Genomic DNA, 22,188 nt, shown 5'->3' with positions numbered 1-22,188 from the left:
CTACATAGCATTTGCGAAACTTCTTTTCTTTATAACTTTTTAATAAACAACGAGCGCCGGCTAAATCCTTCTGAGCGTTACTCAGGAGGGTAACCTTGACAACATATGTCAAGCCCAAGGTTATTGGAGGTGGGTGTGTTAATCTAAATAATTACCAAAAATAGTTCTTTACTTTATGTATACCTGCACGTCAGATATTTTCCCCGAGCATATTATTCAGCTTGTTTGGTAGTTTCTTTGTCGGAATCTATTTAGTAGACTGAAGAGAATTTACGTAAAAGAATCAAAATGTTCCGAACAGAGGTTCTTTTATACCTTTACAACTTATTTGTCTCGCATCATCACATCCCCGCTTCGTTTATATTTATAGTCTTCCTTCTGCGAGTTTTTAGATTCCAATTATCACCGTTTGAAATCGATCTTTGTTCAACAAAATTTTTCTGACATTTAAAACTCTGCAAACTTAAAAATTATTAAAGTCTCACAGTGGCACAAAATGTTATTTTTCTCAGTTACTTCGTTATTGTCGTTATCACAGTTGAAAGAAGCGATAACTGCTGTATAAGCGGTACATTTTTATGACGTAAAAGTTTTCATTAATCTTAGCCAAGTGTGTGAAAAGCTTCAGATGGACGTATGGATTACGAAAGCGGTAAGTGAATTTATGTAAGCAATGTACATAAAGAGTACCCTGGGACAGATAACGGGAAATCAATGAAGATCGACGACCTTAATCTCGGCTCCTTCTAAAAGTGTGCTGGGAATAATAGTATCGCGAAAGCTCACTGCTGACGTCAACCGCTGCTAGATAACGCAAGTTAGAAATGTTTGTGGAGCTTTCAAGTTCACTCTCTGTCGTGCTAACTTTCTTCATGTAATAGTTGAACTGTACTTGAAACGGACACGCAACAATCGTGCACATACATATATGTACGCCACACATAGACAAAAATTAAGATTAGTCTGACTTTAATATAATTGAGTCCTTTGAATCCCTTTGATTCTATTCACGTCGTTTAATTAAATTTTCCTTTTATTGCATATAAGCATTTATGTGCATATAAGCGTTATGCAACGCTTTCATGCGTATTTTTCAATCATTGAGACGTTTGTATTCTTAATAACGAGTGTAAATGAGTGAACATCTTTCATGGCTAATAGCGTAGATATTTGCTCGCTTCTTCTTATATTTCTGCCGACGTATTGCTAATCAATAAGTGCACTTTCATAAATGTGGCGAAACAGCATGGTACTTACAAAAGTATAATGTCACGCGTTAAGTTAATAGGGCGTCAACCACATTGGGGCGTATCATGCGATCGATGTTAATACTTCAATGTGAACACTCGAGCGTCGTCGAAAATATTGATTGAGTAAAGATTGGTTAATAAATATTGAATATATTTTTTTCACATTTGAAAGCATTCCAAGTATTAATCTAGCTATTAATTCAATACTGTAAAAAGCATATTAAAAAAAAATTAATTTATCTTAAATTTATTTAATTTATTTCAGATTTTAAATTGTGAATATCTCAAGCTTAAATATCTATAGATATTCAAAGAAACTTAAAAATTTGAGGAGACTTGTCAGTTTATTTCCAAAAGCGGATTAAAAAAGACGTCACAATTTTGTAAATAATTATCTTAATATATTAAGCAATGTATGTCATTTAATGGTAGTAGAGTTTAAATTATTACATTAGAGAAGAGAGAGAGAGAGAAAGAGGGGGGGGGGGCGCTTTGCTAATTTGTAAAATATTTTTTCAGCATGCCGTTACGTCTATGTAATATATCCCTTATCCTTTGTTTCATATTGTCACATTTACTGTTCATGTACAAAGGGTTTCCAGTTGATTGCACGGAATGTTATAACAGGTGGTTCGCGATGAAACATATCGAGTGGAACGCTTCAACGTGTGAAACGTTATATTTCCTGTCTTTTTAAAAGCCCCACTTATCGACTCTGAGAGTAGACTTAAAGTTCATCCGCTTATTAATTGCAAGGAGAAGCGAACTATCCTCACAACCTTGGAAAAAGATTCTACGAAAATGTAAAATAACCGCGGCGGGAACTATTAACCGTCCAGAAATTAAATCTCTGTCTACTCCAACGAACGAAATTATGAGTTAGAACATTAAAAAAATGTATAGAAACGAAACAGCTGGCATTTTCTGTAAGAAGAAGCAAGCCTTTCGTTGTTGATAAAAGAAAACACATCTTATAACTATAATTTTCCCTCTTCTTCTGTATCTTCTAGTGTATTCGCATAAAATTTATCGCATCTTGACTGATTATTAAGTATTCGCGTCGAAGATAGAATACATTCTCAGAAGTAAACGCCATTATTTTCGCATACGCAGGATAATATTGAATCGTACTCACCGACATTGCCGTCAGCCGCAATGACGGCGTGATGAAGGATACAGAGCACCAGCAGCTCCACCAAGCCTCCTTGCCACCACCGTTTACGGCCCATAGATGTTCCTACAATTGTGAATCCACTTTATGTCACTCTACCCATTCGCGTGTCTATAATCTCTATCTATTTCTCGCATCCGTAGAAAAATAAGACGCACGCCACGGCAGAGACAAATAAATAATATGCACAATGCATTAACATTCACATAATTTTACGTTTGTCATTATCTTGCGGTGACTTTCTTTTCATTCTGTTTTGTTATTGTTTTCAATAGTCTAATTTCCACTGACAATAAGCGCATCGAGCTTGTTGTATTTTGGAACGGAACGAATGTAGCAACCGGTTTAAACGAGAGGCAACAAAAGTCGCAAGTGAAGTAGGAATGGATTAAATTTTCCTTTCAGAACCACCTTTTGTACTGACATGTATATTGACATAATTTTTTGTGGCGTTAAACTGCAAAGTTGATATTATTTATTCTTACCGTTTTCCATCGACTTCAATTTGCTTCTAACGAAATAATTGTTACTCCAATTGAAGGAATATGACGCGGGATCCTACGCGGAAATCCGTATCCTTCGATAAGATAGAAGATTTATGTCTTTTAACTACTGCTACTCCCACGAAGGGGAAGGATTGAAGCAAGAGCGCATAACTAACAATAAGTTCAACTAGGTGAGTTTCCGCCGATTTCAATCTTGTTTCACCCCGAATTGAAACCAACTCAAACGTCCGGTGGAAACCAGTGATTAAAAAGTTCTTGCCGCTACCTCTATGACAAATGTTGCGTCAAACGCAAGGCTCTATTTCGCGAATTGAGTATTTAATACGGAAATACTTGAAATAGTTTCCGTTAGCAACAGTTTCTAGTTTAAGTACTTTCCTGAATGCATTGTTCTAGAGTGCAGTGCCCGCATTAGAATGTCAAGCCGAATAAAACCATACATTCAGCATAATTTACGCCACTTTCAATGAATCGGCTACAAGCAATACGCATTTGAGTTATTACTCTCAGAAAGAAAAAACTAAAAAAGACAAATGGAAAATCACTAATCTGCCCGTTGCAACAGCCTTGTATTTTATCTTTAGGTGTACATACATAGAAAAAAAAAATTCTATCCAATATATAACATAACAGATAAGCGTAACAGCATGAAAAGGGACGAAGCAGAAACTCGCAATATTTGATGTCGCCGACCTATTTTCACTCCAGACATCTGCTTGCTTCAAAGATGTCTTCTTTTCGCGATTGATTAGGCAAATATGTCTCATAGGCCCGGTTTCACCAACGTTGTTTAACTTCAAGCTTAGCTTAATTCGTTCTCTGTTTCTTTCGTCGTTTAACTTTAATCTTAGTTTTAATTCACGTTTGTCTCTTTTTAAAATAACAGTTGGAAAGAAACAATGTTGGTGAAACCGGACCTTACGGCTAGTTTCACCAACGTCAGTTAACTGTTAACCCGAGTCCAGTCGACTCCCTATCTTTTTCCGTCTTATTATTTAACAAGAGGCAGAGAATCAATTAACCTTCGGTTAGCAGTCAACCAACGTTTGTGAAATTGGCCCTTAAACAGGTTATGCTACACATGGTCACCCATCTTCAGAGACTACATCATCTGACTTTCCTTGTCTCCCAGATTATTCCCCCCCGATAGGAAAATATTTATAACATTATGTGACGAAGTATGGATGAAACTTGGGATGCTGGAATTATGCGAACATATTTCGAACAACGTATGCAGAAATGGAGACCTTTCATAAAATATTGGTAAACATTTGCACAACGCATTTCTAAGTAGTGTGCCAACAAAACAGCTGCGTTTTGGCGAATTATCTTGGCAAAACATTTGCACAATTTAATTGCTGTCGTGTTACGACGGGCTGCCGCTACGAGGCGTCTCATACTCGCAAGTAAAATTCACACGAGACGAGATACAAGCAGGTCCAGGCGGTAAACACGCTAAATCCTTTTTTAAACACTTATCGTACGTAACTGTGTTGCTGGGCAATTTTGCTTCTAAATGTCGAAATAATTGTGCACGATTTATCCCCTAAATTGAGATTAACAATTTTCGGGCAAATACCATTTAGAAAGTTTATTCTTACAAAACGGCGATTCGGTGAATCACTTTAATGCAATCAAAATGAAATGTCTTCCTTGTGGAAGATGCAATTACACAATATTTGAGACATTTTCCTATCGGGGTTGTCGAATATTACTGAAGCAAAGCATAATCAAGCGTGACTCTCACGACCTCTTAAATACGAGAATTTGCGGATCTTTCTCGGCAAAGTATCATCATCACCAATGGCAAGTAAGTGGAGTTTTTCATTCACACCTCCAAAACTCATTCATTCTTAGCATTGAATGTGCGATGTATCCAAATACAATGGGACATAAATAGCACACGGGCAAGGATGACCAATAAATTTTTATATATATTCCAATAGAGAATCCCTTTAACCGTGCATACACGCACAATCGTACAATTCCGTTAGGAAGGGCACGATCTAACAAGCCGTTCTCCGAAATTAATTGCAAACAAGTTCTTTAGACGCAAGAGAGAGAGAGAGAGAGAGCAGGAGTCTCCTGCGAACTTGCAAGATTAAAGAGGAAGAAAGAAAGGGAGCGAGCGAGGGATGTAGGGTGGAACGCGTATAAACGCAGATCCATTCTCACCTGGGCGTGACGCAACGTAGCCTCTTTCACACCCTGCGGCACATCGTGCGCATCACCACGGGAGACACCGTCGCCACTGTTCTGCTTTGCGAGAGAAGGTAACGATCACCACTTGGCGGTCCTGGCTGCGAGCTCCTGGACCATGTCCCCGTGAACGGCTGCCGGTTCCGCCGCAGCGATGGCACTGACTGGAAAGCGAGGGCAGACAGGATGATGAGGAGGAGGTACAACAGGCGGCGGCGACGACGCGCAGGGCGTGCGTCGTCGGATTTTGAAATCGATTGCGACGCGCCGCCGGGTACTGGGCCAACGAAGACGTAGAATGATAAAGCGAGAGAAAGAGAGGCCGGAGAGAAATAATGAAAGGGAAGGAGAGAGAACACCGTCGTCGACAACGATCAAGAGAAACAGCCTGCGAGAAAATAAATCACCGTCTCGAATCGACGGATGAAAGACGATTGCTGATGAACGAGGCGTAGCGTTACATCCTGTGCTAACGATGCAAGTTCAATTCCATCGTCAATTCCAGAGAGAACAACGTAGGGAGGAAGGGGGAAGAATGGAGCAGCCGGTGACGCGGCAAACATGGTCGACGACAAAGTAGCAAGTGGCTTTTCATTCTATCGTATTATTATTTCTCCCCCTCTAGATATGTATATATATAATATATATATATACAATATATATATATGTACATGTGTGTGTGGGTGTGTGTATCCCAACCGATTTCCCAAGGAAAAATAAAAGATAGCGTGTCAAAGCCGATACGATCATTGACGGGAAAAAACGAAGGACTCGTGAAACTTGTTCGCGTTGCGTCGTTGGAAAGGTTTCGCAGAGCGTGATATCGATTAGGGAACACTTGTTGCAGACGAGTGGAGAGCGCGAGGTAAATGGCTACGCTTTCCGGAAGAAGCGGAGCGCCGTCGCCGAGTGAAAGATTTATGCCATTTCTAACGGCAGCTGAGAAAGAGACAAAGACAAAGAGAGAGAGAGAGAGAGAGAGAGAGAGAACGAGAACGGAGTCATTAATGGCGATAACTGAAATGGCCCGATAAACGAGAAACAATTAGTGATCAATCGTCGCAAAAATGATTTCTCCCCGCATCGTTACGCCTTTTCAAACACTTTGAAAAAGACACGAATATTTCGGGCATTCGTGCTTTTTCCGTATTAGACTCTATGCTGAAGAAACATTTGTTTCACATGCCTCGTTTGTAGCGCTCGCTCTTGTACATACTCGTACGTGTACAATTAATTTCCCTTTTCCATTTTCGATCGCGATAAACTGCCCCTCCGTTGATCTTTTTAAATGCCGATGACAAGAGGGAAGGAGTGAAGCCACTACATGGCGGAATTCATTACTGATTCATTATCTGAATTTGCGTACAATCACCATTCGAATGTCACATTTGTGAAAAACAAATTTTTACTCAATTTTTCCACTATACGCACAAGAAAAAGAGCTGTATTTAATTTTTGTTTTGGTTAAAATATCTATGATGACAAATATGAAAAAGCGCAATGTATGTATTTTGTCAGTGCATACATTGTATCTGGGTTTTATTATACGTAAAATAGTGAAACCATTTTGAGACGTCGTTAAGGCAACAGGCAGGCAAACAGAATGCTGATTAGTACGAATTAGTATAAATATACGGCACATTTTTCAATTGGCATAAACTTGAAACTAGCGTAAATAATTCGCGGTCTGTCTAAAACTCTAAGCAAATCTGCAATAATATCTCTCTCAAATCTTACTGCATTCTTTTAGTTGTATATAATTAAGAACGAGCGATAATCCCTTGCTCGCTCTGTAACTTGATTCGAAGAATAGCTTTAAAAGATATTGCTTCTGAATACTTGTACACACAATTCTAGATAAAGCGTTTACTTTTTTTAGAAAATTCATTAGGCAATTAAAACGATTGAGACTGGTGGATCTTTTCTTCAAGCGTGATGCATCGAAGTCGATCCCTTATAGAAATGTAAGCGAAATAATTACTAGAAAATTACTGTACGTCAATAATTTCTAATAATTCAATTACTGGACTCTAGTAATCGTTCAGTGCTTTCTTCGCTCCCAGTTGTTACATTTCTGTAAGGGACGTATCGTGCAATCAAGATTATGGCCGGTATTCATAGTCAGATTTTATATTCAAGGCTACGGAGTATCTAACGATGATCCTAAGACGGTCTTGAATATAAGATCTGACTATGAATACCGGCCTATGCGTAATTTTTCTCAATAAAAAAGAGAATAGAGCCTCTTTTATCGCGTATACGTAAGCGTATACGCATATAAGATCACTTAATAAAGAATTCCTGTGAAACGCTCGACGAGTTTTGGCATATCGTATACGCCGGCATAGTTTCCGCGTACGATTGGTACAGAACTTGAAGTACTGGCACGTGTATCGAATCTAGATATTCGTGCATTATGATCGTTGATTATTCGAGAAATGGTAATATTTCAGAGCGTAGATCAACAAATAATTTAACAGAATATCGTGGAGAGGCGATAAACGTTAAGGAAGATTATTTGATGTATGTACCCAAGGAAAATAAAAATCAAGATGATGCCAGTTTGACCAGATTTGTCATATTTTGGTCAATATGACATCAAATCGACGTCATCTTGACTTTTCAATTTTCCTTGGGTGCATACATTTTAGACGATCGTCAATGCGCAAAAAAAATGTTATTGACTAAACCGTATAACGCGCGAGTGTACACTACATTGCGCTCAATTCGAAAAGATGGCGCAACCAGCCAGACTTGCTATCTCGTTTGCCACGTCTTTCCCGTTTAGGCCGGTTCTACATTGATCGTATCGTAGCGTCGCAAATCATAGACTCGACCAATCAGCGTTCGACTTAGAACCGGCGTAGGATCCTTGCGACACTGCGACGCGACCAATGTAGAACCGGCTTTACGGACATTGCCCTCGCTTAAAACGGCGACGTTCCCCTCGACCGTTTCCTTCCTTCGTGTCGCTGATGCCGACAAAAATTCTTCGCTCGCGAAAATCAGCGATTCTCACGTATTCCGCACAGTTAAGAAGCTATTAATTCGATGCCGATAACATTGCAGTTTCTACCGTTGGTTAGAATAAAAGTTTGAGAAACACTGTTACGTATCGCCGTACGGTTGCCAACAATGACGATGCTTAAGACCTCAAATTTACGTCGATAACACCGTGCCATTCCGTGCACGTATTCTGCCGTAAATTATTGCCTGGAATAGAACCCTCTCCGTGTTTATCGACACTTGAATATTTTCTGAGGCGCAATTTAAATCACATTACGTTAGGTTCTCGCTACAGCACGCACTAGATCTACTCTTCTTGATACAGAACGGTCGTCAGGCCTCTTGGTCTAGGGGTATGATTCCTGCTTTGGGTGCAGGAGGTCCCGGGTTCAAATCCCGGAGGGGCCCGATATTTTTTTTAACCGCGCCTCATTTTTATTCGCCAATACAAAATGCACACGGAAAAGAGAAAGCCATTGAGGAGCAGAAAAGTTTCGCTTGCAATTTTACATTTCCCCAACGTTTCCGCTACTTTTACAATCCGGTTGCCGTAGCAGCGCAGTGCATTGGCCAATCATTGTTGGTTGAACATTGGCCCCGATACAACGAAATATTGGGCCAATGTTTAACCAATGCACTGTGCTACTAGGGTGTAATCTATAATCAAGTATCGCGATTCATTGGATTTGCAAGCTGTTGGAAAACTTTTGAAATCACGAGTCTTTCTCTCGTTTCTTCTTTGGGATACTATGTATAGTTGAGTCTTCCCGATAAAAAATTGTTCATGCATAAGCACGTATAAATACATCGAATTATGTGAAATTGTGCACACGTGTATCGAAAGGTTAGAGGGCGGGCAAGTTTGCGCACACTTTCTTAAGATTGTATTTTTCAAACGCGATAATCCCTTTAGGTTGCCAGTAGTGAATAGCAATGGATCAGTTTAGTCGACCTTAACTGGCACTCGTTTAATAAATTAAAAGTAAAAAATATAACGTGCGACGTTTCGACCACGGCGTTGGGTCGAGCACAAATTCTAAAAGGGAACAAACCAATAATCGGAGTTAAACGTTTATCGTAGATACAAATGAAATTACAAGTAAAAATCAAAACTAATCGCACAAAAGTAACAGTGTAAAATGAGACGCGACACAATTATCACGTGTACAATAAAAGATATGGTTTGTGAAGCGGATACGTAAATATATGATAACACGTCTCGACACTGAATCTTCGACCAGTCCACTTACCTTAAAAGTTAATCGAGTCATTGTACTTTTCGACGTCTGGAAACATTCTGAAACCAATCGGCATCGAAAACTCGGAAAAACCGTGTCCATACACGTTTTTACATCGCGCATTTCTACGCAAGTCCTTATAATATAATTTATTCAACTTGGCGAAGTCTTCCCTTTAAAAATGTCTCCGTGTTTTCAATTTTTCCAAGTTTCTCAGCGGCATAATAAAGCGGCCCGTGGCGCAATAACGTGAAATGAGACCTGGCGTTCAAGCTACAACTAGCAACGTTTCGCTTTTGCGAGACAGCACCCCCGGCCAGCGCCGGCCGACGGCACAGCTGACGACAGCTGACAAGACAAACGGCTGATCCGCCCGGCTCTGACAATTGACAGCGTGACAATGCGACCGCGCGCAGCTGACCGCGGCCCGCGACAGCGCGACAACAACGGCGCGCGCCGCAGGCGGCATCGGGCGGCGTCGGGCGGCACCAAGGCCCGGAGACCGCTGGCGGCACCAGGCGGCGCCGCGGAGGGCGCAGGCTCCGAGCTCCTCGATGGTCTGGCAAAAACACAGCTGGTCCGCAATCCCCGAAGCGAGTTGACGTTCGAACGGCTATCAATGTGATTACCAGCGTATTCCCACCGACTTGCCGGAGCCGAGCGCCGAGGCTCGCTCGCGAGCGCGCGGCAAGCTCTGCGATCCGGGGCCCGTCGACCCGCGGCAGTCCCGCAGTGAACGGTGCGAGTGCGTTCGCCCGATGTAGCGTGGGGAAAACCAACGCGCGTGTCACCACGAGGATCCCTCGCCTGGCCTGGCCCCGGGGACACGAAGGAGAGTATCCCGCCGCTGGTCCACACCGTGAGTAGTCGGTCCACTCGTGTCGCCCACGTAGACGGCGGCTACGCTGTTCCTCCTAACCTCCTCCCTTCCCCCCTCCCCCTCCCCTCCCGCCCCCGGAACGAAATTTCCTCCTAACCTTTTGTTCGGGCCGGACCTGCCCGCGAGATTCGGGTCGCGTGACGCGAGAGATACCGTTTCTCGAGTCCGCTCCGCGGCTCCTCGCCTCGCGACCGCTCCGCGACGCGTCCGCGACGCGCCGAAAATCCCCCTCCCCCCCCCCCGAGGATCGGAACGGCACGCGGCCCGCGATCCACGCTAAAAGCGTTTCACACCGTCGAGCCTCTGCGACGCGCAAATCTCTCCCTCCGCCCCCGCCGTCCTCCGCGCGTACCGTCTTCCTCGAGCCGAGCTCCGCGGAAGAACGCCGCTGCGTTCCGCGGGGCTTATCGGAGACCGTACGCGTGATTTGTGCGCCTCGACTCTTCCTCTCGGCTTGTCTCTCCAGCTTGATCACGCGGGACGCTGAATTATACGCATTTTTTTTTATAGACGAGACGTCCCGCCCGGTGGTCGTCCCTCGTGTTGCATCGAAACGCTTTGTTCGTGGGGAGAAAAAAAAAGTTGTATCGATAAGATCGATGTGATTGCAATCGTTGAAACAACGGGAATATTAGTGGACGAGAAACACCCGATAGTTGTCTCAATAATCTGGCCAGTTCGATGCTCAAAATTCAAATCCGTATAGCAGATACAATTGAGTTAACTGTTTAGGTTCGTGGCAGCCAGTGGCGTTGACGTTTAATTCGAGCAGCAGCATTCTTTTCCGCGTTTATTTTCACGCACGGTGAGCGTGGTATTAAAAGCCAAAACTACTGTCTTGATGCAGGAAGAACACGAGGATGCTCTGTGGCAATTGGATTTTTCCATTTTCGCAAATTGAAAGGAGGCTATTGGCAAAAAATCATATGCAGAACAAGGTTTCAGCTCTCATTTCCAATGCGGTTATCGCCGCGATAAAAGGGTTCTATTGCTTTTCTGCGCGCGCCTCAAGAGTTTGTTTCTCAATTGAAGAAAAGTAACGTCGAGTGAGAAATACTTTATACGTGAATTTATAACTTGATGCAAATCGCTTTGTCACTTTCGCGTTGATTCGTTCGCCATTACGGACGTCGCGCGCGATAATCTTATGAAATGAACCACGTCGTCGTTTCATGCTCGCGCGTTAATTTCGGAATTTCAAGCCTTTGTGGGACATGTGCGGCAATTGCGCGCGTGTTTTTCGCACAATCAACGGGATGAAATCGAAAACGCGCTAAAACTAACAATATCCCTGCGAAGAAGTAATTGCACATACATCATGTATATCGCGCCGATTTTGTATGCAAAGTGCGGCCTCCCTCGGCTCGTCCTAGCTTTAATTGTTACGTCAATTAACATAGATAGTTGGCCCACGCAGCCATTCCCGTTGGATCGACGCGCGCGTACACGGAGGGGGATTTTCTTTTAAAATTTCTCCCGAAACTTATGCAATCCTGGGACGGCGGCGGCCTTTCCAAGTATTTTATGAGAGTTTTGTGAAATTTTACCATACATTTCACTAGTAAAATGTATACTAAGCGCGCAGAAAAAAATACTGTTGAATTAAAAAGAAATGGAGCCGCTTGAATTAAACTTTGGCGTCACGGGCTGCCACAAACACAAATGATTCGCTCAGTTGTGTTTGCTATGGATTTTAATTTTAAGCATTGAACTTAATGTCCACATTGTTAAAACAACTGTCCGAGGTGTTTTATTTGCTAATACTGATGTTGCCTCGACCATTTTATTTCAATTACACCGATATTGTTAATACATAATTTTGTTTTCCGTGTATAATTACTAGTGAAATGTATGGTCCCATTTCGAAAAACTCTCATAAAGTTCTTCGAAATGCCACGCTGTTCCACGATCACGTGATTTTTAGGATAAAATTCTTTCCGTGTAGGAATAAAACGATCTCTTTGCAACATTACGTTGAAATACAACTGTCACGTGTATTTATAAATCAGGAGAAGCCCGACCAGTTTCGACATCGCAATTTTCATTTGCGATTTAAATGTCGTATTATTGTGTTTTCTTTTCTTTTCTTTTCTTTTTGTAGAAGACAATTGTACTCGACTTTGAATTTAATTAGCGGGAATTAATGTCAGTTGCGAAGGAATGAAAAATTTCCTATCGTTCCCCGTATCGATTCCCCCTTGCTTTTGGGAACGTGTCTGCGAAAGCCTCGGCTATTAAAATTGAAAGTCACGTATCGCTATGCGTTTCTTGATTTCAAGCAGTAGTTTCGTTATCGTGACAGTTACGTAATGCATTTCTCGCGTACGAGCGTGTTGAGTTTCTTAATGCGGCTATTGAAAAATTCGGCGTATCCGTTACACGTGTTTCCCACCAGCTGGGTAAAGAACAAGTACCGTCCTTAACAACGCTGGGATCGTAACAGAAGTCGTTCTATGTAAATAAATTTTAAGCGGTAGGAGATTGCAAGGCGTATCGCGGTAAATTCTACAGTAGAGAGAGAGGGGGGGGAGGGAGAAAAGAAACGCTAACGCTCGACAGTAATATAAGGTTGATACGAAACGAATGATAAATGATGTCACACGGTTCTCACGTGTGTCTGGCATCACCAGCCATCACGCCTCTCTCTTTTTTTCTCCCCTCCTCTCTCTCTCTCTCTCTCTCTCTCTTTCTCAATCAAGTTTAATAAAAATTCTCTTGAGCTATAATATACGAAAAATACTGGGTTTTCGATGGACACTGCATTAGTTAGGGTGAAGGGGTTTCTGTACGTGTTCATACAAAAGTGCAAGTTAGTGCGAGACGACCGTTTTGTCGTTTTAATGCGACGAGAAATGAAGCTAAGGTCTCTCGGTTATCGAACACTTTCAATTACAGTTTCCTCCCATGCTCGGCACTCACGCGCTCACAATCGGTGACACGAAATATAAGACACGTGAACAAATTCCGCGCAACGTTGTAGGTTCGTTCGTTGGATTCGTGTCCTCTTCTCAGCGTGAGGGCTTCCACACGTGTTACACGAGCACCCACGCGTTGCGGGCTTTATTTGCCTTTGAGTTCTGGCTGCGGCAGATGAGATAGCCGTGAATAATTGCGTGACACCAGAAGGATTAATGACAATTCAAAGTTAATAACAATTATCGTTTGTAGTCGTGCAATTTCAGTTTTATCTAAAGATTAATTTCGACAAACGGAACAAATTATATAAATATATTTGTACATTTCCCTCCCGACAACATATACGTGCAAATACGTATGCTTGGCGTAAAATTGACCGGTGCGCATATAGTTTTTGCCTGGCACAATCGGAAATCACGATCAAGAATTATAATAGCGTTATACAAATTGCTTTGGCTATCATTCAAGGGCACTGAAGTTTCTTTGCATCACAGTGGAATACGTGAAATTTTAGCGATTTAAATGGACTACGTTAAATCGTCCAAGAATCAGTGAAATTTCGATCAGTAAAGCATGCGGACGAAGATGGGGGAAAAAATAAAAATGCCGCCGAAATACATCAAAGGTCAGTGTTCAATCATTATCATTGAAGCGTGAAAAATTCGCTAGCGATAAATGATGAAAAATTTGGAAATCGCGAGTAATTAGATTTTACTTATCGAACTTAAAAACATCTATAATGAAGTTTTAGCGATCTAAGCTGATTCTGATGTATAAAAGTCGATCGAGTAAGTAAAAATTTTTATTCGGAGCGAAATGAAACTTGTGTGAGACAGAGCATGGAAGAACACGCGTTAGTCATCGTTATAGCATTGACTTATATAACTCGCAGTGTCGCATTATATTTTTCTGCATTGCAGTACATATTTATATTGTATCTCTGGTTCCTCTCCGCACGGACAGAGAAAGAGAAAGAGAGAAGGGGGGGGGGGGAAGTAAAACTTTAACAGAACGCGATGGTTTTCGTTCGCATCGATGATTACGTAAAACATTTCGTAGATACTTGTCAACGTTTTCTTCACGTGAAAGTCTCAAGTAGTTTTGAGTGCGCCGTATTCTTTTTACTTACGCACCCATTTACTCTTTTTGACCATTGGGCTTCGTCCATAGGTGTGTAAATTTTGAGCGTAAAATACAGACAAATGCATAAAAAGAATTCGCTGGTCCTGAAAATGTAGGGCACACTACGCTCGGATCCGGCTACCTCTGAGCTGCCTAGATTCTCGCTTTTGCATTCGACAAATAATCTACTGTCACGAAGGTGGGCGGTTGCGATTCTTATAAGCGCATGTATGGCACCGTGCAACGGTGAAGCGGTGAATCGGAGCTTTACGTGCCGCAATCTGTAATACGGTATCGTCCATCGGAGCGGGATTCGATAATTCGTGATACGTGTCTTTTCTAATAATTTCAACGCGAGTCCGCGACAGTAGTTGGCGTTGCGTACAGGTGTACGCGACGCAGCGTTTCGTCGCATCCCGAAATACTCGATGGGTGGCCTTTAACCCACCGATTACCCGGGGGTCCCGATGACCCCAACGAATTTTAAAATTATTCGCACATTAAACGTAAAAAATGCGTTTTTACAATCGAATAAATACACCATTTCTGGACAATTCGCTGCATTTTCGTACTCTAAAATTACCAGGGTTCGTCCTTCAAAATAAATACCCTTTTTGAAACGCGCACTGTCCAAGTAATTTTTTTCGTCAACGCATTATATCCGAAGAATATAACCCTAAAGTTTTATTGAAAACCATTAGAAATTACAGGAGATATTTTTTAAGCCAAAAAAAGTCATTTTTCGCGGATCTTAAGGGGATGCTGGAGTGGTTTGATTTACCGACAGAGTCGGATACCGTTTTTGCGTTTGTAAATCTTATTATTTGCATTTATGTACAAACTAATACCAGACCCAAGTGTAGGATGCATAGTTGAACATTTTCATATAAAAAACATTGAGATTTGAAGTCTAATTCGTATCACATTATGTATTACAAATATTGCAATACATAATGCGATACGAATTAGACTTCAAACCTCAATGTTTTTTATATGAAAATGTTCTACTATGCATTCTACACTTGGGTCTGGTATTAGTTTGTACATAAATGCAAATAATAAGATTTACAAACGCAAAAACGGTATCCGACTCTGTCGGTAAATCAAACCACTCCAGCATCCCCTTAACATTTGTATTTTTTTTTCAATAATACAAAATTTAAATTTTCCAAACTATTGGACCCTGTTTTCGACAGATTGCAGAGCATCCCGCTATTATTTCTAATGCAAATTAGGAGCGAAAGCTGCAGGCGCAGCGGTCGCTTAAGTCGTTGAGGGCGCATTGACCCCCCAGTGACCGTCGTGAAATGACATGGAGGTGTGACCGTTAAGGGTTAAAATGATTGTCTATTTCGTAAGAACGGATAAAAGGAAACGTACGGGTGAAGCGAGTTGAAATATCGCGCTGCGGTATCGCGCGGTCTTGCGGGTGGCTCGAGTAAACGCAAGGGCGAAAGGGTGAAAGGGTGACCTAGTGGCCGAACTCGCGCGAGAAACTCGAAGACCTTCCAGCACGCGAGGGACCGTTCGATCTGCGCGCGAGAATGGATGGATTCCTCGACGGTTTAGGCCGGTATCACCGCCGAGGATGGGGGTCGACTTGGTCATATCTGGTAGCTCGCTATTCGATCGATTCGCGAGCGGAGCCAAGCGCACCGCAACATTCATTTCCGCACTCGTGCATCCGGACGAACGGAAATGAGCCGTACGCCACGCGAGATGGCTGTTAATCTAAGTATTTATCGTGATCGGTTATTAGCTAGTTTTTTTCCCCCTCGCTTTAATTAAATTAAAGGTTCGTCGCGAGCAAATTTCGCCTCACGAGTCTCGAACTGTGCCGCGAACGCTATCTAATCTCCGGAAACCTGATATAGGTTTGATGAATTTCAGTATCGCGCGTTTCGTGTAAAAATCCACTATCGCAAGTTATCGGGAAAAGCAAACTAGAAAAGATTATCGATGATTCACGACGCCGCGCGACACTCGTGACTTCGTAACGCGCTAACGGATTCAAAGAACGAGCGACGACGGAACGAGCGGTTCAAAATGAATGAACGATCGAAAATTGTCGTCTAACGGTACATGCTCTAGTTCATTGCTCCTTGGTGTCTGGCGATCCTAGCACTCCGCAATTCGGTGTGCCGTGAAGGTTTGCGATCGTATGATTCATTCGATAGCTGTCGAGTGGTACGTTAGGAGGTAATTATCATCGAGATTCGAATTCAATCGAGTTTCCAGTTGACTCTCAAGTGTCCTTCAACGAACGAAGGCGAAGAAAGATACAAGATTGAGCACTCGATGTACGTGCGCGCGTGTGTGTGAAGCTGGCGTATCATTTTGTGGATACTTATAAAGTATTAAGAGTTCCGGTTTTATTATTTTATACTTCTTAAGGCCGCTGTCCACGATGCCAGAACTTGGACCAAGTTCTAGCATCGTGGACACAGGCCTTTAGGCTCGGTTTTACCAAACGTCGCCTAACTTTATTGTTGGTTTAATTCATATTTGTCGCTTTCTAAAGTAACAGTTGAAAAGAGACAAAGAGTGAATTAAGCTAAGCTTAAAGTTAAACAATATTGGTGAACCCGGGCCTTAGTTTAATTCATGTTTGTCTCTTTCTAAAGTAACAGTTGGAAAGGGACAAAGAACGAGTTGAACTAAGCTTAATGTTAAGCGACGTTGGTGAAACCGGGCCTTAATACTTAGAGTTTCCTCAAAGATGCGTCAGCTTCACATATGCGACCACTCGTCAAGTATACGATAGCATTAAAGTAATTTTACATGCTCGTTTACGATCATTATAATGACTCCATCGCAAGTTTTACCGACGCGAAACGCCTTGGTTTCGCGCGTGACGAATCACACGTGTTATTTATATCTCGCGCATGTCAGATCGTATTATTATCATCAGTAAAAAAAAGGCTAAAATGAGTAAAATTTAGTTTGAATAATAATTCAACGATCGATTATTCGAATAAAATTTTCCTCGCGATAATTTTTGTACGTTTTTCGAATAACGTTTTCGCCCTATCATACCGTAATTGTTTCCCTATCAGTAACAAACGCGCTATATCTATACATTCTATTTCAACAAATCAATTTCTTAAAGGTTGCCAGTAATAGCTGAATATGTAGAGGAAAGTCCTCTATCATGGGATCCAACAATCAATTTTCCACTAAACAGATTTCACTCCAAGGGCAATAAATTCATGGCGGAGCCAATGGATGATGCCTATTAATTTAGCAGAAACCCAGCTATTCCATATTAGGAGCCTATCTCATAATAGGGGCCTTTCCTCAACTGGCCGAAGGACCCCGCATTAATTCAATGAAAAAAAAGGCATTCCGTCGAGTTTGCTGGATTATTAATATGTTGTAGTTTAAGTCGCTCTGATCTAAAGTTTTAATGCGGGCACAACTCTCGAAAATGGATAGTTTCACTATTGACCTTAGAACTTTACCTTCGTACGTATGCGACTAATGATACAGGAAAGGTTTCCTTACACTTCTGAAGTGTATTAAATGTTAATATGCCAAGATTCTTATGACACACACACACACACACACACACACACACACACACACACACACACACACACACACTCCTCCCCGCCTCCATACACACATATACAACCACATATAGGATAGCGGGGTTTCTATTAAATTATATAGGCATCATCAGTTGATTCCATCGTGGAGCGAAATCTGTTTAGCGGAAAATTCATTGTTAGACTGTGTAATCGTTGCGGAGAATGATTTGTGATTGAATTTGGGTGTTGAAAACCTGCTATCCCATATTAGAAACCTGTCTCATAATACAGAGAACTTTCCTCTAACATTATTTATAAGTGATTATATTGAAGAGTTGATTATGAACAGAGATAACGACCTCGTGGCTCGTCACTTTCACGATATTTAGCAAACTCCAAACCCTTTCTTATATCAAAAAGACTTCTCATTCCCCTACATTTACAGTGATACTTCGCGAACTGCTACATGCAGTTTTTATAACGGATGGCATCTTTGGGCTGCATCTAAAGTTAGGTCTAATAAATGGGATATTTAACGTTAGGCTGCTGGCGTACGTAACCAAGAAATAATACACTAACTACATGCGCACAAGTGCCAATTCTTGTTCTTGCACCGCTTTGACAAGTGCAGTAATAGCCATTAACGGTATCTTCTTTACTATTTTCAACCCGATCATCTTCGCGCGGTGTATAAGCTATAAAAACTTGATGTTTTGTCAGATTCCTAAATCTTGAATAAACCTGTATGCTAATAAACTCTTCCCCATTAACGATTTCATCGAAATTCTTCTTCGTTATCATCTCGTTTCATCTTATCTTTCACCTATGATGAAACTAAAAGACAGCTCCGAACACTCGTAACTGTGTTCTTTTCTTGGCACCGCTGTCTTATCAGAGAGAGGAGGGACATGCGGAAGTGTGTGGATCAAGAATCTACATATATTACACATACATAAATATTTAATATACTTCAGAAGTGTAAGGAAACCTTTCCTGTCATTAGTCGCACACGTACAAAGGTAACGTTTCTAAGATCAATAGCGTCGAAACTGTCAAGAGTTATGTCCATTGAAACTTTTGATCGGAATAACTTACACTACGATATATATAAAAATTCAATAACAAATTCGACGGAGAGCCATTTTCCATTGAATTAGTACGGAGTCCTTTTATCAAATACCAACGTTTCGACCACTTTTTGGCTCTTATCAAGTGTAATCTAAGGCATGAAAAGAATCCAGTGGAAGTAAGTGTTAAAACAGTATATTCTATTAAACATGACATTGACTACGTTCAGCAGAAAAAGCTGCTTTGCAACTGTTGTAAAATTCGTGAATCTGCTTGGCGTATGCTCTTAAATTCATTCAACATTAAAAGAATACGCCAATCAGACTTACAAATTTTACAACAGTTGCAAAGCAGCTTTTTCTGCTGAACGCAGCCAATATACCTCGAAATTCATGAGTGAACAAAGGATGTAAAGTTTGTCGGAGTTGAGAAGTGATCGTTGTAAAAAATAAAATTAAGTTTGGGTGCATACATGATGTCGCATTATAAGTCATTATAGTCAACGCACGTCGATAGTTAAAAGTTTAGAAGTTATTTGAATCAAATGACAATACGAATAGCTGTGCAGTATGAAAATGGTTGACGTCCGTAGTCAGAACATGACGCATTCTATTTCACCATAAAGCGATCACAAATGTATTATTTTTCAACAGCTATATGTCACTTGAGGAAAATTACTGAAGGATGAAGAGAGGGTAAAACTAGGAAAATACGTTGCGTATAATTGTAGACGTAGTTGCGGTTTGTTCGCTTTTATTTTTTTCCGTGAGAGAAGATGATTGGAATAAAAAAATTCGCACATCAGAATTCTTTACAGTGACGTGGGGAGATGCCGTTACGTAAGCTTTGTAAGCAACAAAACATTTAAATCGTTTATCGAGTTAATAGTATGTGAATTTGACTGTTTCAAAGAACTTACGTTTTAAGACTGACAGTGCTCGGCGCACAGGACGTGTTGGAAACGATATATAAATATTCGCAAATAAACCATTGGGCTGCCTACATTCTACCGTATTGGCTTTCTTATTTCCTACGGAATATTTAATTTTATTGATTTCAGGGTTTGAAAATTGACTTTCCGGCTCTAATGATTTCAGCGGGCAAAAGTTGGCTAGCCAGTACTGAATAACTAGCCAAACTTGGTTCACATCGGCCCATTGAAATAGAATTGTATAAAGAACTTTCAGACAGACAGAATTTTATTTATATATGTATATACCGGGTGTTCCAGGAGGAAAGGTCAATATTCTGGAAGGTGACAGTATCGGTCATTTGAAGCAAAAATGTTCATATGAATATATGTCGAATTTCCCACTGTTTCCAAGACAGAGCTACTTGAATATCTTACTTTTTTCTGTACCTACCTTCACCCTTCATCCAACCTCATAAACGTCTGCGGGAATTAACTCTTATAAGTCTATTGACTGATGTACTGATAACGTTGTTAGAAATGTTCAAAATGCCTCGCGTATTCACAAATGTCGAATATGCAGATATGCTGTATGTTCACGGTTTCTGTGATGGTAGTGCAGCTGCTGCTGTTAGAGGATACCGTCGACGCTTTCCTACACGCGGAATTCCGAATCGTTAAGTGTTTTCCAAGGTTTTCAATACATTGCGTAAAAGTGGAACGCTTCCCAGTGTTCATGTTCTATCTGAACGACGACGTCGACAAAATGTGCTCTGTCTCGGAAACAGTGGGGGGAATGGGACATACAGGGTGTCTCGTTTTAAATGATCCACACAAATGTCTCCAACAATATAAAAGATACGGAAAAACGTTTCAAACAAAAGTTGTTTGGTTCGAAGAGGTACATAAGGTGGTGCCATTGACTTGACCTTGGATTGTCATTTGAAGGTCACGTGAAAGGTCACCTTCAATTTTTTTAATGGAACTCCCTATTGTTTTTATACTATCTTATTCTACTAATTAATATGAGCAACTTTTGTCGGAAACATTTTTTGATTTGCCTAATACTTTTTGACATATTCAAGAGAAAATTTATAACTTTTTCAATATTTAGCTTACGATAACTGCTTGTCGGAGGGAAAAGTAGTACAGGACTTTTTTTACTTGATTTGGTCTCAGGAATACGCTGTTGCAATAGTGCTCCAATTATTGAAAATTTTTGTGTATGTAAATTTTATGTGTTGCAATCGTTTTTTCCGTATCTTTCATATTTTTGGGGATATTTGCGCGGATCATTTAAAATGAGACAGTCTGTATATTCATATGAACACTTTTGCTTAAAATGACCGATACTATCATCTCCCAGAATATTGACCTCTCCTCCTGGAACACCCTGTATATATATAGATTGATTTGTATCTATCCATGTTTTAACTGTTCACTAAAGTTCGCGTTTCTGCTAAATCTGGGTGTATCCTGGATGGCGTCAACACCCGCACATATTTTTCTTGATAAATTTTCTAACTGGATACCAGGGTTTCGATGCTCTGCACTTTTCTACTCGGTTAGACAATCGGTGAAGGGTCTGACACGCGTCACGGAGATGCTCGTTGAAAGTTGTACCTCTGCCTCGCTTTCTCGATTGATTTCATCCAGCCTGTAGCTATAAACATTTCGCGACCTACGCGGCGATAACGGCGTGGATAGATCGCGCGATCATCGTATCGTCATCGTGTCCCTGACTTTGAATTCGTCGCCGATCTATACTATCCGGCCGTACCCCTTTCAATTTTTCAACGGCAAGGAAATCAAGGACGCGCGCGGTCGATAATCTAAAAAAAAAACATGAGAGAGTTGCGGGCGTTCGCATGCATGTTTGAGTTTACTTCGCGACGAGCGGAGTAGGACACGGTGATTACATCGCCGAACAATCGATACCGACTTATGTCTAATCGTCATAAATATTACTCGTCTACGCACGCCCGCGGTTGTGTGGCATAACGCAATTTCCACGTCTCAACATTTTTTGGAAAGTAGTCTTACGCCCGGACGACCTGTGCGACCTGTGAGAGTCGACCGCGAGATATGCTGAAACTCGTTTTCTTGTCTATCTTTTCATGCGCGATCACGGAGAACAGAATGACGTACACTAGGAATCATTGATGCCTCCCCGTATGAATTTAGGTACGTGTATAGAACACATGTACATTTTCTATGTGTGTGTATGCAAAATGTACAAATGTGTCGACATGTGCACAGATTCATGTGGCGAGACATTAATGATTCCAAGTGTACAATAAAGTTTACAGTCGTATCCATCCTTGTTTGCAGACGTATGCCGTTTTGAACTCATAGATTGACTTTGCTATTTGTAGCGACGGTTAAACTGTTT

The 22,188-nt window shown here is 41.2% G+C and overlaps 2 protein-coding genes and 1 non-coding gene across 7 annotated transcripts in view; 2 read left to right on the top strand and 1 right to left on the bottom strand.

Annotated features, from left to right (window-relative positions):
• The window catches only part of LOC105566484, a 19,817-nt gene extending 14,228 nt beyond the window's left edge, over window positions 1-5,589 (bottom strand). Inside the window, exons 1-2 of one of the 2 annotated variants that reach the window (XM_012020532.1) lie at window positions 5,103-5,589; window positions 2,386-2,487 (exon numbers count right to left, since the gene is read on the bottom strand). In XM_012020532.1, the coding sequence (XP_011875922.1) occupies window positions 2,386-2,479 (94 nt within the window). In that variant the 5' untranslated portion in view covers window positions 2,480-2,487; window positions 5,103-5,589. The remainder of the gene's footprint in view (window positions 1-2,385; window positions 2,488-5,102) is intronic. The other variant, XM_012020533.1, reaches the window with a different exon arrangement.
• Window positions 1-22,188, top strand: part of LOC105566485 (solute carrier organic anion transporter family member 5A1) — a 33,643-nt gene that overhangs the window by 1,089 nt on the left and 10,366 nt on the right. Inside the window, exon 1 of one of the 4 annotated variants that reach the window (XM_012020534.1) lies at window positions 9,886-10,229. The exons of 1 other annotated variant lie outside the window; for it this stretch is intronic. The gene's annotated coding sequence lies outside the window, so the exon portion shown is untranslated. Of the gene's footprint in view, window positions 1-9,885; window positions 10,230-18,647; window positions 19,065-20,097; window positions 20,473-22,188 lie in introns of those variants that run through there. 2 more of the 4 variants (XM_012020535.1, XM_012020537.1) reach the window with 2 other exon arrangements.
• Trnap-ugg lies at window positions 8,469-8,540 on the top strand. The gene has a single exon. It is a non-coding gene; the product is annotated as a tRNA-Pro (tRNA).

Source organism: Vollenhovia emeryi, unplaced genomic scaffold (assembly GCF_000949405.1).
Source record: "Vollenhovia emeryi isolate VEMERY1.0 unplaced genomic scaffold, V.emery_V1.0 DF939144.1, whole genome shotgun sequence".
Lineage (NCBI taxonomy): Eukaryota > Metazoa > Arthropoda > Insecta > Hymenoptera > Formicidae > Vollenhovia > Vollenhovia emeryi.
Note: the sequence above shows the minus strand (reverse complement) of the source record. Positions and strands in the feature narration are given on the sequence as shown.